We start from the raw sequence: 15638 nt of genomic DNA on the forward strand, positions 1-15638 counted from the left end.
CCTGTGCTCCACAGCAAGCAATGAGAAGCACGTGCACCACAACGAAGAGTAGCCCCTGCTCGCCACAACTAGAGAAAGCCTGCGTGCAGCAATGAAGCCCAAGGCAACTGAAAATAAATAAATAAATTTATTTTTTTTTAAAAAGAATGGGGCTTCCCTGGTGGCACAGTGGTTGAGAGTCCACCTGCCGATGCAGGGGACACGGGTTCGTGCCCCGGTCCAGGAGGATCCCACATACCGCGGAGCAGCTGGGCCTGGGGGCCACGGCCACTGAGCCTGCACGTCCGGAGCCTGTGCTCCGCAAGGGGAGAGGCCACAACAGTGAGAAGCCCGCGTACAGCAAAAAAAAAAAAAAAAAAAAGAATGGATGGGCACTGGGATTTTGAGTCAGAAAAACCTTGGCTTGAGAACTGACTCCACCACTTCCTGTATCTTGGGCAAAACCACTCTTCTCACTCTGGGCCAGCAGTAGAATAGCGACCCTTCGCTGCCCTCCTACTATACGCCAGAAACCGCTTAACGCTTGATGTGCTCTTGCTTAGAGGCAATGTTTTAAAAGGTAGATACGATTTCATTGTTGCTGTGATAGAGGGGAATGGGAGCATTAGTGGCGATACTGAGAAAGCATGACGAACTGTGTCTAATTAGAAGTGAGAAGTGAGACTCTGAGGGTTTAGGGTTTCCAGCTATGAGGATGGCTAACCTTTAGGAAGGCTGGGGATTTAACAACCAGAGAAAACCTGGACGACCTCGTGCAGTCGATGTGATTTTTCACAAGCTGTGGTTTGCAGGCGCCAGGTGGGGCTTTTTTGGACTGGGAGATCCTTCAGCTGTTGATATTGCCTCAAAGATACGACTCCCCGTCCCAGCCTTGGCTCTTTATTTACAAAGAGAGAGGAGTTTGCTCACTGCCTCGGAGCAGGCTGGGCACGCCGCAGGGCCGGGGAAGGTGGACTCCTCCGGCCAAGTCGCACGGACGCCGGCGCGCTCAGCTGCCTTTGTAGTTGAGAGAGGCAACCCGTGCGGGGAGGGGGACGCTCCACGTGCCGCGCCAGCGCCCCGCCCACTTTGGGCCCTACCCTCCTCCTCGGCTCCGCCCCTCACGGATCGCGCTTTCTCCTAAGCCCCGCCCTCTCACGTCCGCCAGTCCCACCCGGCTCTCGGAGCTCCACCCGGCTCTCGGAGCTCCTCCTCGCCCCTCACTGAGCACCCTTCCTTCGAAGCCCCGCCCCTTGCGGCCCGGCCGGGCCCTCACGACCCGCCCCCCCGAGGTCCCGCCCCGCCCCTCGCAGACCCCGGCTCAGCTCTCCTGGAGGCGCGGGCGGTGGGGCCCCGCGCCTTTTGTGTCGGGCTTGGGCCGCCGCGCGCGCTTTCCCCTCAGTTTCGACTCGCGGGCTGACTTTGCCCGCGCGCGCCCTCTCGCCTCTCCGTCGGCGGCCTCGCAGCCGCCCGCGCCCGCCCGGGGACCGCGCCCCAGTCTCGGGCGGGCGCACGCTCCCCCGGCCGGAGGGACCCGGGCGACGCTCGCCCCCTCCCCTCCACTCCCCTCCCCCCGGCGGCGTGCGCACACGGCGGCCCGGGCACGCGCCCGCCAAGATGGCAGGGGCCGGGGCCCAGCTGTCGGGCGCCGCCGCCGCAGCCCGGCCCCGCAGCTAGCGGCCCGGACGCCAGCCCCGAGAAGATGAGCCCTCGCTGCCCCCCGCAGCCCAGCGAGACGCGGAGCCGCCGCGCCCGGGGCCGGCTGCCCCGCTAACGCCCCGCGCCCCGCGCCGCGCCCCCGGCCCCGCGCGCCCGCCCCGGCAGCGACAATGAGGTGAGTCGGCGGGCGCCTGGGCGTGGGGAGGCCGGGCGGGCGGCGTCCGGAGCGCTGGGCGGGCTTCGGGAGCACCGTGGGGGTGTGGGGGACCGTGAGAGGGTCTGGGGGAGTCGGGGTGGGCGGCCTTCTGGAAGCAGCGGGCGGTGCCGGCCTTTGCAGCTCGCGGGAGGCACACGTGGGGGCTGGGGGCCGCGTGGGGAGGCCGACCCCGCGGCAGGTGTGGCCGCCCGGCCCGGAGCCCCTCCGGCCTCCTTCCCCGGGGCTCTGTACCCTTGGTCGAAGCCTCCCTGTGCCAGCGCTCCGGGGCTTACACGTTAAGTGGTCGTTTCCTTCCACCTGGAGCTGCTTGCCCGCTTCTGCTCCCTTTTTCTTGTCCCCGTCTCCTTTCTTCTTGCACGCCGGTCAAGTGCAAGACCCGCAATGTACCATTTATTGGTTTATCACCCAGCCAGGGGGACTGGTGGTTACCAGTTCCAGAAAAAACATTGCCAGCACCCAGGAGCTCGGAATTCTCTCTCCGGAGGTAACCCAATCCTGACTTTTTGGGAATAATCACGTCCTTGCCTTTTGTCTGTGTGATTTTACCTTCCAAACATATATCCCATAAAAACTATAGTGTCCGTAGTTTCATTTTGACTGTTTTGTGATTTTATATAAGTGAAATACTAATGAAATATATATTCTTTTGTGTCCGTCTTTTTCACTCAACATGCTTCTGAGATTCATCCATTATGTCATAACCGTTGTTCATTTTTATTAATCTATAGTATTCCACTGTATGAAATACTACAATTTAACTATTCTGGTATTGGTAGACATTTGAATTGTTTCTAGCTTTAGACTATTAATAATAATGCTATTTTGAATCCTCTTATACAGCTCCTGGTACATTCATTTCTGTTGAGTATATACCCAGCAGTGGAACTTCTAGGTCAAAAGATACCCATATCTTCAACTTTAGGAGATAACACCAAGTTTCCAAACTGTTTGTACCAATTTACACTCCTGCCAGCAAATGTATGAGAGTTCTCGTGCTCCATGTCCTTGTCAGCACTTGTTAACACTTACATTTTAGCCGTCCTGGTGAGTGTGCAGCCATCCTGGTGAGGTATCCCCTTGTGGTTTCGGATTGCAGTTTCCAGCTGACTGATGAGGTGGAACATCTTTTCATGTTTATTTGGTATCCTCTTTTATGAAGTGCCTGTTCAAAAGTGTTTTCTTTTGGGGTTTACATGTCTTTTTCTTCCTATTTTGTAGGAGTTCTATTCCAAAGTCAAGAAGATAGTTTCCTATGACATCTTCTAAAAATCTTACTGTTCTGCCTTTCAAATTAAGATCTACAGTCCACTTGTGACTTTTGTGTAACTTGTGGAAAAGCGGTCAGATTTTATATTTAGCAGAACCATTTATTCAGTACTGTTTATCAGAAAGGTCATCTTTTCCCCATAGTTCTGCAGTGCCACCTTTGTCATCTTACAGTCTTCCATTTGGGATCATTTCTTTCCATCTGAGGAATACCCTTTAGAATTCCTCATGCAGGTCTGCTGGTGACAAATTCTTACAGTGTTTGTTTGCAAATGTCATTGTTTATCCTTCATTTGAAAAAAAAACAGATTTATTGAGATATAATTCACATACCATAAAATTTACCCATTTAGAGTATGCAGTTTGGTGGTTTTTAGTATTTTCACAGAGTTATGAAACCCTTACCACAATCTAATTTTAGAACATTTTCCTCCATTTTAGAAGGGTCTTTTCAGTAGTTACAGAATTCTTGGCTTACCGTTGCTTTCTTTTAGCACTTTAAAGATACCTCATTGTCTCTGACTTGGATTGTTTCTGTTGAGAAGTAACTTGTCTGTCGTTCTTTGAAAGTCATCTTTTTCTCTGGCTGCTTTTAAAATGTTCTCTGTATTTGGTTTTCAGCAGTTTTTCTGTGCTGTCCTTAGTATGTTTTTTTTTATATATATATATATAACTTATAACTTAGGGCTTCTTGAGTCTTTGGCTTTATGTCTCCCATTAGTTTTGGAAGTCATGAGCCATTAGGACTTCAACTATTGCTTCTGTCCCGTTCTCCCTCACCTTTCCTTCTGGGGCTACCATTATACATGCTAGGCTATTTCACTGTATCTTCCTTCTGTGTTTTCTTAACCTTCCTTCTGTGTTTTCTGTTTGTCTCTTTGTCCTTCATTCTGGTTATCTCCTCACTTATCTTTCCTATCAATTGACTTTTAAATTTCAGTTATATATTTTTTGATACTTTAATTTCCATTTGCTTTTCTTTTTATAGTTTCCAGCTGTCCGCCAAAATTATCAATATTTCATCTCCTTGAATATAGTATGTATAATTATCTTAATGTTTGTCCAGTTATGGCAGTATTTGTGAGTCATTTCCAACGTCTCTTTCTCTTGGTTTTCATTCATATTGTCTTATCTCCTTTTGTGCCTAGTTGTTTTTGTTTTTTAATTCCGTGCTGGACATCATATTTGCAGAATTGTTTGCAGAAATAATTTGAGACCTAAGGAGATGTTTTTCTCTTCCAGAGATAATTCACATTTGCTTTTGTCAGACAAATAGGGCACTTATAATCTGGGGTCATTTCAGTGTAGTCTCAAGGAATTGGGCTGTTTCTAAGCTGAGCTCCAGTCCTTGTGAGAGCCAGCCTATTCTGTTCACCTTTAGTGCTCATGTTCAGCTCTTCGCCAGGACCTTTACCCTCCAACCTAAAGCCAAGCTTTTAGGATTCCCCTCAAAGTTGGCAGACATCTCCAGGGAGAAGTAGCCCCAAATACTGAACTCACCTCCCTGAGCCTCTGATAGCCCTTCTTCCTCCAGGCCTCCAAGCAGATATTTATTCTGTTTTTCCCCTGCTTTTCTAGTTCTTTTCAACTGGAGGATTGTTCTGATTTACTAAGTTCATGTTTACTGGAAGTAAAAGTCCCTGATGTATGCATGTTAGGAGCAGTTTGAGTCAATATTCAATTTCAGAGGAGACTCAAGCTACCCGGTTACAGAAGCTGTGGAGAATAACAACGCCAATTTTTTTTGTGTTATAACTATATTAGATCATTTCAGTTTGTGAAATGCCCTTAAAATCAAGATAACTTTAAGAATAAATCTTTATTTCCTCTTAATATGTAATTAATTGAAAAAAATGGCAGATCATTACTGTAAAGCAAAGGATTTTGGAAACAGGTGCTTTCCTCTCTTCTTTTAATATTCATTTCTTTCTCCTGTCTTGATTTCCTTAATTGTTTATTTGATAAAAATTACCCCTTTCTTGGCCCACTTGCATAGAACATTTCATTTTTTGATCAATAATGACATAATAGTATTCTCAGATTCCATTTTGGGGGATCAAATGACAAGGCATGGACATAGAAATTTAAGTTTTTAAATACTTTTCCCCAAATGAGTCATTCAGTTACCCTTTTTCTTTACACAGATTTTTTTTGAAAACGCTGCTAACAGTTTAACATAGTTCTCTATTGCAGACTGTTTGTAGTTAAACATCTATACGTGTATATTTACATGTACCTCTTGAGGTACATGGCTTTTGCAAATGGACCTGAATGAGTCGAGGAGGTCTGTTCATCATTACCTCTGTTGTCAATTCATTTGATTTGGATATTTATAAGCAATGTGGCTCATCTGTGAAAAATACTTTCTTTTTTGTTCAGTCTGAATTTTTTTAATGAAAATGACACATTTTTCTTTCCAGATAATCTCATGGGAGTACATAGATATGACATTTTGAAAATGGTCTGAAATGGAGCCTCTAAACTGACGCTTTTCAGGAGTGTCCCAGAAAGACATAGGGCTAGAGATGCATTCTAACAAATAAACTAAACATTTGAGGGACACGTCCACATATTTTAGTTTTGCTAAAATATGTGGACATGGTGAATTATCCAAGTCAGTGTTTTGCTGACTTGGATAATTAAGGCTGTGTCTGAGTTTTTCTTAATTTTCTAGACTATTGCCTGAATTCTTATTTCCCTTTTCCTAAGAGACGTTATATATTCTCATATCTCATTCAGAAGTCATTTTTCGAGGCCTTACCGTTGCCTGATACTGGATTTGGTGGTAAGGAGGTAGAAGGGGCTAAGCCTCCCCTCCCCCAAATAGTCTCTATCCCTAAAAGATTTACAAAAATTTACTAAATCCCTTTCTGCATCCTTTTTCTACTTAAAAACAAAGATGCCCACATAAACAGTGTACAATATGTTTCTGCTTATATACTTTAGTCATTTATCTGTTGGGAAGGTTCTCTTCTGTGAACGTTTTCCCCCTCTGCCTTTTATCTTTTAAAGATTTGATACATAGAAGTTAAAGATTTTTATGTTATCAAGTCATTTTCTTTGTGATTTTTCCATCATTTCTTATGTTTTAGCATTTGTCTAGTAGTTCGTTAAGTATTAAGTTGTTTTTTATATGAACAAAAGTTCATCCTTCAAATTGTCTGGAATATGAGGTAAAGATCAAAATTACAGTTTTCTTCAAAATTGCTGTTCAAATACTTGATTATATTAGTAGATATATGGCAGAGGTATCAGGAATGTTTCTAAGTTGGATGGCAGAACAAACATGCAGATTCCCAAATCCTCTCCAGGGCTGCATGGTAACATCTGAAGCAGGCTCACCTCCAATCTTTGGAAAGCTTTCCTGCCCCCGCCAGGGCCAGCCTTGTGTGTGTAAGGCCTGGCCAGCCTACCATCTCACAGGTCTGGTTATGTGCCAGGGAACTACCTCATCTGGGCCAAGGGCACTTTATCAATTTGGAGTTCTGCAGAATGCAGTGCAATTACAGGGTACAGCATGAGATACCCAAGCACAGACACAGTCTTCACACACCACAGTTAGCCAGCACTACCTAACACAAGTACACCTCAGAGCTTATTGCTGCAGGATAGGGGCAGGGGAGCATTCCTCCAGGTATGCTTGGAAGTTGTGTTCGGGAGACCAGCTATGGGGTTTGGCGCTTCTGTGTGTGTACCTTCAACTCTCTGCGGTTGTTCTGTCTGTTTTTAGACCTGTACCATTACTATATTTACCTTGTGGGTGATGATTTTTAATATGAGCAGCAGCATCTTTTTATTAAAGTAATGTCCTTTTGAATTTTGCTGGTTTGGTAGTTTTGTTTGTATCTAGTTACATAAACATAAGAAATTTAAACTTAGTTTTATAATTGCACATAAATAAGCTACATGATAATAAATCGGCATTGTTTCCCATGAAGATTTTTTTCCCTTTAAAGGTAATCTATATACTCCCCAGGTTTGAAGCTTGGGGTAAACTATAAGCTTGGTGACTCCGAGTTGAGTGAATGTCTTAAGGGCCTTAATAGTGTGATGATAACTTAGAGAGGAGCACCTCCAGCTGACGTCAGGGTGGGGCGGGAAGGACAGTGGTCCCCTCAGCAAACAGCTTTTTCTCTTTCTTAGCCTGAAAGGAGAAGACCTCATAGAAATGACTTCTGGTGGCAGTTTTTATTTTTCTGGTTTAAATGTAATATATATTGAATGTGGAGAATTTGAAAACATAGAAAGTATAAAGAAGACAATAAAAATCAGCATTGATCCTGCTGTTTAGGGATAACCCATTAAACATGGGGTATAGTCTCTTTATCTTTTTCACGTGTAAGTGTAACATTTTCACAAAATTGATACTATACTGTGTATTCGTATTGGGCATTTTACATTCAACATCTATGCATTTCCCCTTCATTAAATGTTCTTTGAAAACATTTAAAATAGCTGCATAATAGTCTGTCAGATGATATACCATAGTTTATTTACCAGTACCCCCAAGTTTGGGACAGTTAGCTTTGTTTTTAGGATTTCATCATTGTAAATAATACGATGATAATGTCTACATAAATCTTAGGGTACGTCTCTGATTATTTCCTTAAGATAAGTTAGCAAAATAGTATTATTACTGGAACCAAAGGCTGTTGATAAATTTTAAGCAAAGAAGAGAGAAAGATAAAGTTAATGAAAGGAACTTTATTCCTGGTCTTAAATTGGAGGTTCCCCTCCCAAAAAGCAAAGGACCAGGAGAGGAATTAGAAGTAAATGGTGTGGTTGCATCTGCTTGCCAGTGGGGGGAGCCCTGTTCTCAAGTCCTCCGTAGCTACTGTGTTTGAAAATGGATTGTCTGTCTTTGTCTTTAAGGCTATGGGAAAGGCATCTTCTGCTTCTGGGTTTGGACTTAACGTAGGAATGTGAATGACCTTTTTCTTTTTATAATATTGAGTCAGGCCACGTTTGTCCCTTGTATTCTAAACAGCCTGGGTTTTAGAGTCTGATAGACCTGGATTCTGCCCCATAGCCACTCCTAACCAGCTGACGGACTTTGAGCAAATTACTTAACCTTTATGAACTGACACTTTTCTCACATATAAATGAGGATAACCCTACTTCTTCCTCAGGGTTTTGTGAGGGTCAAATGAGAATACGTAGAAAGTTCTCGGCTTACGGTCTTCAGTAAAGGTTAGCTGTTTACTTCCCGCACCTCAATTTGTTATGTCTGTGAAGGAGGTGAACCCCGAAAGATCTGGGGCAATTCTGATTTCAGATATTCTGCCCCTTTGTCAGGTTGCTATATAAGTTCTCTACCATATGTGATAATTTTTTGGTTTAGAAACCACAGTTGCTATTGATGCTTCAACTTCTAAAAATGATTCAGGGCCATTCTCTGTAAAAGAGGCAAAATAGAACTACTGAAATAAAGACAAAACAGGAGGCATGTTATTTTGGGGTAGAGGAGATCATTACCAGGAAATTTAGATTAAGAAATAGTTACTGCAGTTGAGCAGTTAGTGGTGAAAGTCATGTAGGTGGTGGCAGAAAGGGCAGTGGGAGCCAATGTGACACGTTTTCTGAGTGTCTTAGCGGAAATGGGCAACGTCCCTTACAAGGGCTTGGTTTTGGAAGCCTCTTACCTTCTCCAGTCCTTCCCCCTTGTCATATATCTGCCCTGGGCCCCTCTGTGAAGCTTCCAGCACCTTAAACACTCTCTGGGTGCTGCCCTCCTCTCTGGGCTCTCTCTGTACAGCTGTGTCTATTGCTCTGATCTTGTCTTCTTCATTCTCCTCCAGAGGATCCTTTATTAAGAAAAGGTCTGATGGACTAATTCATGAGTTAACCAGAGTTCAACTACTTCCTTTTCCTCTTCACCTTGCTAAGTTCTTAGCCTTCAAATCTTAGCTTAAATGTCACTTCCTCAGGGAGGCAGTCCTTGACTCTGACCCTGGCTGATGGCCCTTCCCGATTATTTGCCTCTGTGGCATTCCATATTTCCTCTTCTGTTATTTTATTTTATTCTTGGCCACGCTGCGTGGCATGTGGGATCCTATCTCCCTGACCAGGGATCGAACCCATGCCCCCTGCATTGGAAGCACAGAACCTTAACCACTGGACCGCCAGGAAAGTCTCTCTGTTACTTTTTTTTTTTTTTTCTTTTTGCGGTACGCGGGCCTCTCACTGTTGTGGCCTCTCCCGTTGTGGAGCACAGGCTCCGGACGCACAGGCTCAGCGGCCATGGCCTACGGGCCTAGCCACTCTGCGGCATGTGGGATGTTCCCGGACCAGGGCACAAACCCGTGTCCCCTGCATCGGCAGGCGGACTCTCAACCACTGCTTTTTATATTTATAATTACTTATCTTTTTCCTCCTATACTTCATAAAGGATTATGCTTGTTTCCATCTCTGTTGGGTCCCTAGAGCCTAGCGCTGTGCCTGGCAATTGGCAGATGCTTAATGAATATTGATGCTGGCACTTATACGTAAAATGGGTGGTAAATCATGACATTCATTCGGCCTTGTCATGGGCCCTTCCAAGTACCACATGCAAGGCAGCTCCCAAATGAGTGAAGCTGGCATCCAAGATGAAAACTCTTTCATTATGTGCTTAATGAGTTAATGAATTACTGGGTGACAGTGCTTTCATCTGGTGTTTCTGTACCACTACCAGGAGACAGGATTTGTTTAGTGATGTGTGGATGGATTTTATTTTTCCTGAATTTTCTTTGTAAGGACATTGTGCACTGTAACTCTCGATGTCGCTGATGTTTCTTGAACTTTAATGTGCATAGGAATCCCCGTGTGTGTGTCCTTCCAAAATGCAGATCCCAGGCCCCATTGCCAGGGATGGAGGAATGCTTTTCTTAAATCTTTTTTTTTCCTGTTTTTATTAATAGACTATATATATATATATATATATATATATATATGTGTGTGTGTTTTTTTGGTTTTTGTTTTTTTGGTTTTTTGTTTTTTTTTTTTTTTTTTTTTTTTTTTGCGGTACGCGGGCCTCTCACTGTTGTGGCCTCTCCCGTTGCGGAGCACAGGCTCCGGACGCGCAGGCTCAGCGGCCATGGCTCATGGGCCCAGCCGCTCCGCGGCATGTGGGATCCTCCCGGACCAGGGCACGAACCCACGTCCCCTGCATCGGCAGGCGGACTCTCAACCACTGCACCACCCGGGAAGCCCAGACTTTATATTTTAAAACAATGTCAGAGTTATGGAAAGGTTGAGCAGATGGTACAGAGAGTTCCCATACACTCTCCACATATATAGTTTCCCCTGTTATTAATATCTTACGTGGTACATTTGTTATACTTAGTAAACTGATATTGATACAATATTAGTAGCTGAAGTGCATAGTATATTCCAGTTTGCTTGTTTTTACCTAATGTCCTTTTTCTGTTCTGAGGCCTGATCCAGGATACCACATTACATTTAGTTGTTAAATCTCCTTAGACCCCTCTGCTGTGGATAGTTTTTCAGACTTTTAATTTTTGAAGATCTTGACTATTTTGAGGAGTACTTGTTTAGGTATATTGTAGGATGCCCTTCTGTTGGAATTTATTTCCTATTTTTCTCATGGTTAGCCTGGGGTTGTTAAGTTTCAGGCAGGAAGATCACAGAGATAAAGTGACATTCCATTCCATGTCACAGAGGGTACGTACTGCAGCGTGATTTATCACCGTGGATGTTGACCTTGATCACCTGGCTGAAGCAGTGTTTGTTAGGTTTCATCATTGTAAAGTTACTCTTTTATTCCCCTTTTCATACTATCTTCTTTTCAAGATAGTCACTATTCGTAGCTCACACTTAAGGAGTAGGGAGTCATGCTCCTTCCAATGAGCACTTTTTAAATTTTAATAATTAAGTATTTATTTTTGTGTATTAGAAGAAAATCAGTATATCAAATTAGTGGTATTTTAACTGGATTCCCCAGAAAACTGTCCCGAGATGAAGGCTCCTGTGTGTTTGGAGGCGAGCACAGGATTGATATTTGGGGGGGCCTAAGGGAGAAGCCTATATCCGTTAGCTACCGTCTCCATTTGGCAAAGGGTTGCTCCACGGGGCATTAGTTGCCCCTGTACGTGGTGATGTTCTCATTGGGTACTGAGAGGGCGCACGTGGCGGCGCACGTGGCCACCCCCTGGGGCCGCAGCAGAGACTGGACACAGGTCAGAGCCTGGGCAGAACTGGTTGCCTCAGGGGTGGCTAGAATAAGAAACAGGTAAGGCAGGAGGAGCTGAAATGATGCAAACTAGGTGCTTAATGCACGTGATTTTGTGGGGATTACTTCTCTTGTTTTGAAATTTTTTTTTACTCGCTGCTTCTTGAGTTTCAGTCATGGCTCGAAAGTTTTCTGTGATACCAGCTTGAATTCACCTATGTTTTTTCTAGTACTTGTACAGTTTCTTTTTTTTTTTTTTTTTTTTTTCTTTTTGCGGTATGCGGGCCTCTCACTGTTGTGGCCTCTCCCGCCGCAGAGCACAGGCTCCGGACGCGCAGGCCCAGCAGCCGTGGCTCACGGGCCCAGCCGCTCCGCGGCACATGGGATCCCCCCAGACCAGGGCACGAACCCGTATCCCCTGCATTGGCAGGCGGACTCCCAACCACTGCACCACCAGGGAGGCCCCTTTTTTCTTTTTTTAAACGTTTAAATCTTTGATCCATTTGGAATTAAATATATGGTGTGAGAGCTGGATCCAATTTTAACCTTTTCCATCTGGTTTTTCAGTTATCCCAATACCCCTTATTAAAAATTTCATTTTCTGGGACTTCCCTGGTGGTGCAGTGGGTAAGACTCCACACTCCCAATGCAGGGTGTCCAGGTTCAATCCCTGGTCAGGGAACTAGATCCCACATGCATGCTGCAACTAAGAGTTCGCACATGCTGCAACTAAGGAGCCCACGTGCCACAACTAAGGAGCCCCCTGCTGCAGCTAAGACCCAGCACAACCAAATTAATTAATTAATTATTTTAAAATTCCATTTTCTCCCAGTGTTTTGAGATTCTGTCCTTTGTCATATTTAATTAATTTAACCTATTTCTGGATTTTCTATTATGTTCCATTCGTCTGCATTTATTCATGTGTCAATACCTCACTTTTGATTAAAGAGGTTCTATAGTGTGTTTTAATATTTAGTAGGGCTAATACTCTCACTGCTCTAGTGAGTTGATTTTAAAGAAAAAGGTTAATTGATAGCACTCACATTAAACAGATACGACAAAAATCATGAATGACCAAACAGTGCTTTAATCCAAGGGAACAAATCCAGAATGGCAGGAGTCAGGCATCTGTCTGCCCCTCGGGGAGAATTCTCACTTATAATATGACATGTGTGGCTTTTGAATATGAATCCAAGGAGGCATCTGTGAGACCGGAGGACACTAACAGGCACTGTGACCCCTCGGGCTAGGATTGTCAGCACAGTCGAAGCACCCCCTCGGTCACTCTCCCTCCAAAGTATTAATGACACTGGGTTATTTTGGAGGGTTTTGACCTGTAAAAAATACTCACTTGTCAAACCATAGAAAGTTAGATTCAGAAACTTAGAAATTCTCTAAGTCCAGTGGTTTTTAACCCTCACTGGGCATCAGAAACAGTTCAAAGGCCCTCTTCCCCACCCTCCTCCTGATGCCCGGGCCCTACCTTAGAGAGTCCATTAAACTGGGATGAGGTGTTTTGTTGTTTCATTTGAAATCTCTAGGTTATTTAAGTGTGCAGCCACAGTTAAGAACTGCTGACCTAGTCCTGAGTTTCAAGACTGGGGCTGGTTTTTTGGAATGTAGTAAGTGCTCAATAAGTGTTTCTTGACTAGTGCATAAGCCCCCTATTTCTCAGTTGAGAAAATGGACACAGACTCCAGAGGCCACTTGCCTAGGCCTCACAAGCAGTGAGGTATTAGGGGCATGAAGCTCAGATTTCTTGTCTCGCAGTTCTGGTCTTATTTTTCACTCTTCTTCACCCGTGGTTTCCTCTTTAGTTATAGGCAGAAGTAGGCAAGAGCATTTGCTCTCTTGATTCGTGGGTTCATTTTTATGACCTTGACCCTAGTTCCTCCTATTCAGTACAGCAAAAACTTGGAAATGAGCCTGAGACTCTGAATTGAGACAGCTGGACTAGGCTGAAATTTCAGCCTGCATTCAGTGTCAGCCCTCCTCTAGGTAGGGATCAGGGGGAGACAGGGGAGGAGGAGCAGGGGCACCAGCGACTGCCATTCCTGTGTACCGTGGTGTGTCAGGCTCTGTGCCTAGGAGTTTTCAGCTCTCTCATTTTTTGAAGGGAGCTCCATGCCTCCAGCCATAAGGCGTGTTAGATTTTAGATTACAGTGCATGATGACATTACTTTCGATTAATGCTTTGTTTGAATTCCGGCTTTATGGTTTTCTATTAGTCAGCAGTAATGCCTAATCTCTATTTTCTCACACTCCACATTGCTTCATCCCCTAATTAGGTTAGTCCCCTGGGAAAAACTCAAATTTCAGAACTGCAGAAGTTGTAGAGACCAACTAGAGAAGACTTGAATTAAATTATGAGGGATTTATGTTAGAAAGTTGCCGTTCGGTTCCGTTTTAAACACATTAAGTTGTACTGGAGTGGGGGGTTCTACTTCTGGCAGTGTTGTAGTCCTATTAAGGGCAAGAAAAGGTGAAAAGTTGAAAAATAACATCACAACCAAAAGACATAGACTGGCTGAATGGATACAAAAACAAGACCTGTATATATGCTGTCTACAAGAGACCCACTTCAGACCTAGGGACACATACAGACTGAAAGTGGGGGGATGGAAAAAGATATTCCATGCAAATGGAAATCAAAAGAAAGCTGGAGTAGCAGTTCTCATATCAGACAAAATAGACTTTAAAATAAAGACTATTACAAGAGACAAAGAACACTACATAATGATCAAGGGATCAATACAAGGAGAAGATATAACAATTGTAAATATTTATGCACCCAACATAGGAGCACCTCAATACATAAGGCAAATGCTAACAGCCATAAAAGGGGAAATGGATCGTGAGAGATTAGTACAAATCTATGCCAATAAAATGGACAACCTGGAAGAAATGGACAAATTCTTAGAAAAGCACAACCTTCTGAGACTGAACCAGGAAGAAATAGAAAGTATACACAGACCAATCACAAGCACTGAAATTGAGACTGTGATTAAAAATCATCCAACAAACAAAAGCCCAGGACCAGATGGCTTCACAGGCGAATTCTATCAAACATTTAGAGAAGAGCTAACACCTATCCTTCTCAAACTCTAAACTCAAAATATAGCAGAGGGAGGTACACTCCCAAACTCATTCTATTAGGCCACCATCACCCTGATACCAAAACCAGACAAAGATGTCACAAAGAAAGAAAACTACAGGCCAATATCACTGATGAACATAGATGCAAAATCCTCAACAAAATACTAGCAAACAGAATCCAACAGCACATTAAAAGATCATACACCATGATCAGGTGGGTTTATCCCAGGGATGCAAGGATTCTTCAGTATATGCAAATCAGTCAATGTGATACACCATATTAACAGATTCAAGGAGAAGAACCATATGATCATCTCAATAGATGCAGAGAAAGCTTTCGACAAAATTCAACACCCATTTATGATAAAAACCTTCCAGAAAGTAGGCATAGAGGGAACTTTCCTCAACTAAGAAAGGCCATATATGACAAACCCACAGCCAACATGATCCTCAATGGTGAAAAACTGAAACCATTTCCACTAAGATCAGCAACAAGACAAGGTTGTCCACTCTCACCACTATTATTCAACATGGTTTTGAAAGTTTTAGCCACAGCAATCAGAGAAGAAAAAGAAACAGGAATCCAAATCGGAAAAGGAGAAGAAAAGCGGTCACTGTTTTCAGATGAGATGATACTATACATAGAGAATCCTAAAGATGCTACCAGAAAACTACTAGAGCTAATCAATAAATTTGGTAAAGTAGCAGGATACAAAATTAATGCACAGAAATCTCTAGCATTCCTATACACTAATGATGAAAAATCTGAAAGTGAAATTAAGAAAACACTCCTATTTACCATTGCAACAAAAAGAATAAAATAACTTGGAATAAACCTACCTAAGGAGACCAAAGACCTGTATGCAGAAAATTATAAGACACTGTTGAAAGAAATGAAAGATGATACAGATAGATGGAGACATATACCATGTTCTTGGATTGGAAGACTCAACATTGTGAAAATGACTCTACTACCCAAAGCAATCTACAGATTCAATGCAATCCCTATCAAACTACCATTGGCATTTTTCACAGAACTAGAAAAAAAAAGTTCACAATTTGTATGGAAACACAAAAGACCCCGAATAGCCAAAGCAATCTTGAGAACGAAAAACGGAGCTGGAGGAATCAGGCTTGCTGACTTCAGACTATACTACAAAGCTAAGTAATCAAGACAGTATGGTACTGGCACAAAAACAGAAATATAGATCAATGGAACAGGATAGAAGGCCCAGAGATAAACCCATGCAC

At 43.6% G+C, this 15638-nt stretch overlaps 1 protein-coding gene across 1 annotated transcript in view; it reads left to right on the forward strand.

The window, feature by feature from the left end:
• The first annotated feature begins 1297 nt into the window (after nt 1-1297).
• The window catches only part of EVL (Enah/Vasp-like), a 167289-nt gene continuing 152948 nt past the window's right edge, over nt 1298-15638 (forward strand). Inside the window, exon 1 of the mRNA XM_082619260.1 lies at nt 1298-1813. Within this exon, the coding sequence (XP_082475386.1) occupies nt 1809-1813 (5 nt within the window). The 5' untranslated portion in view covers nt 1298-1808. The remainder of the gene's footprint in view (nt 1814-15638) is intronic.

This window comes from Mesoplodon mirus, assembly GCF_964341445.2.
Source record: "Mesoplodon mirus genome assembly, chromosome: 4".
NCBI lineage: Eukaryota > Metazoa > Chordata > Mammalia > Artiodactyla > Ziphiidae > Mesoplodon > Mesoplodon mirus.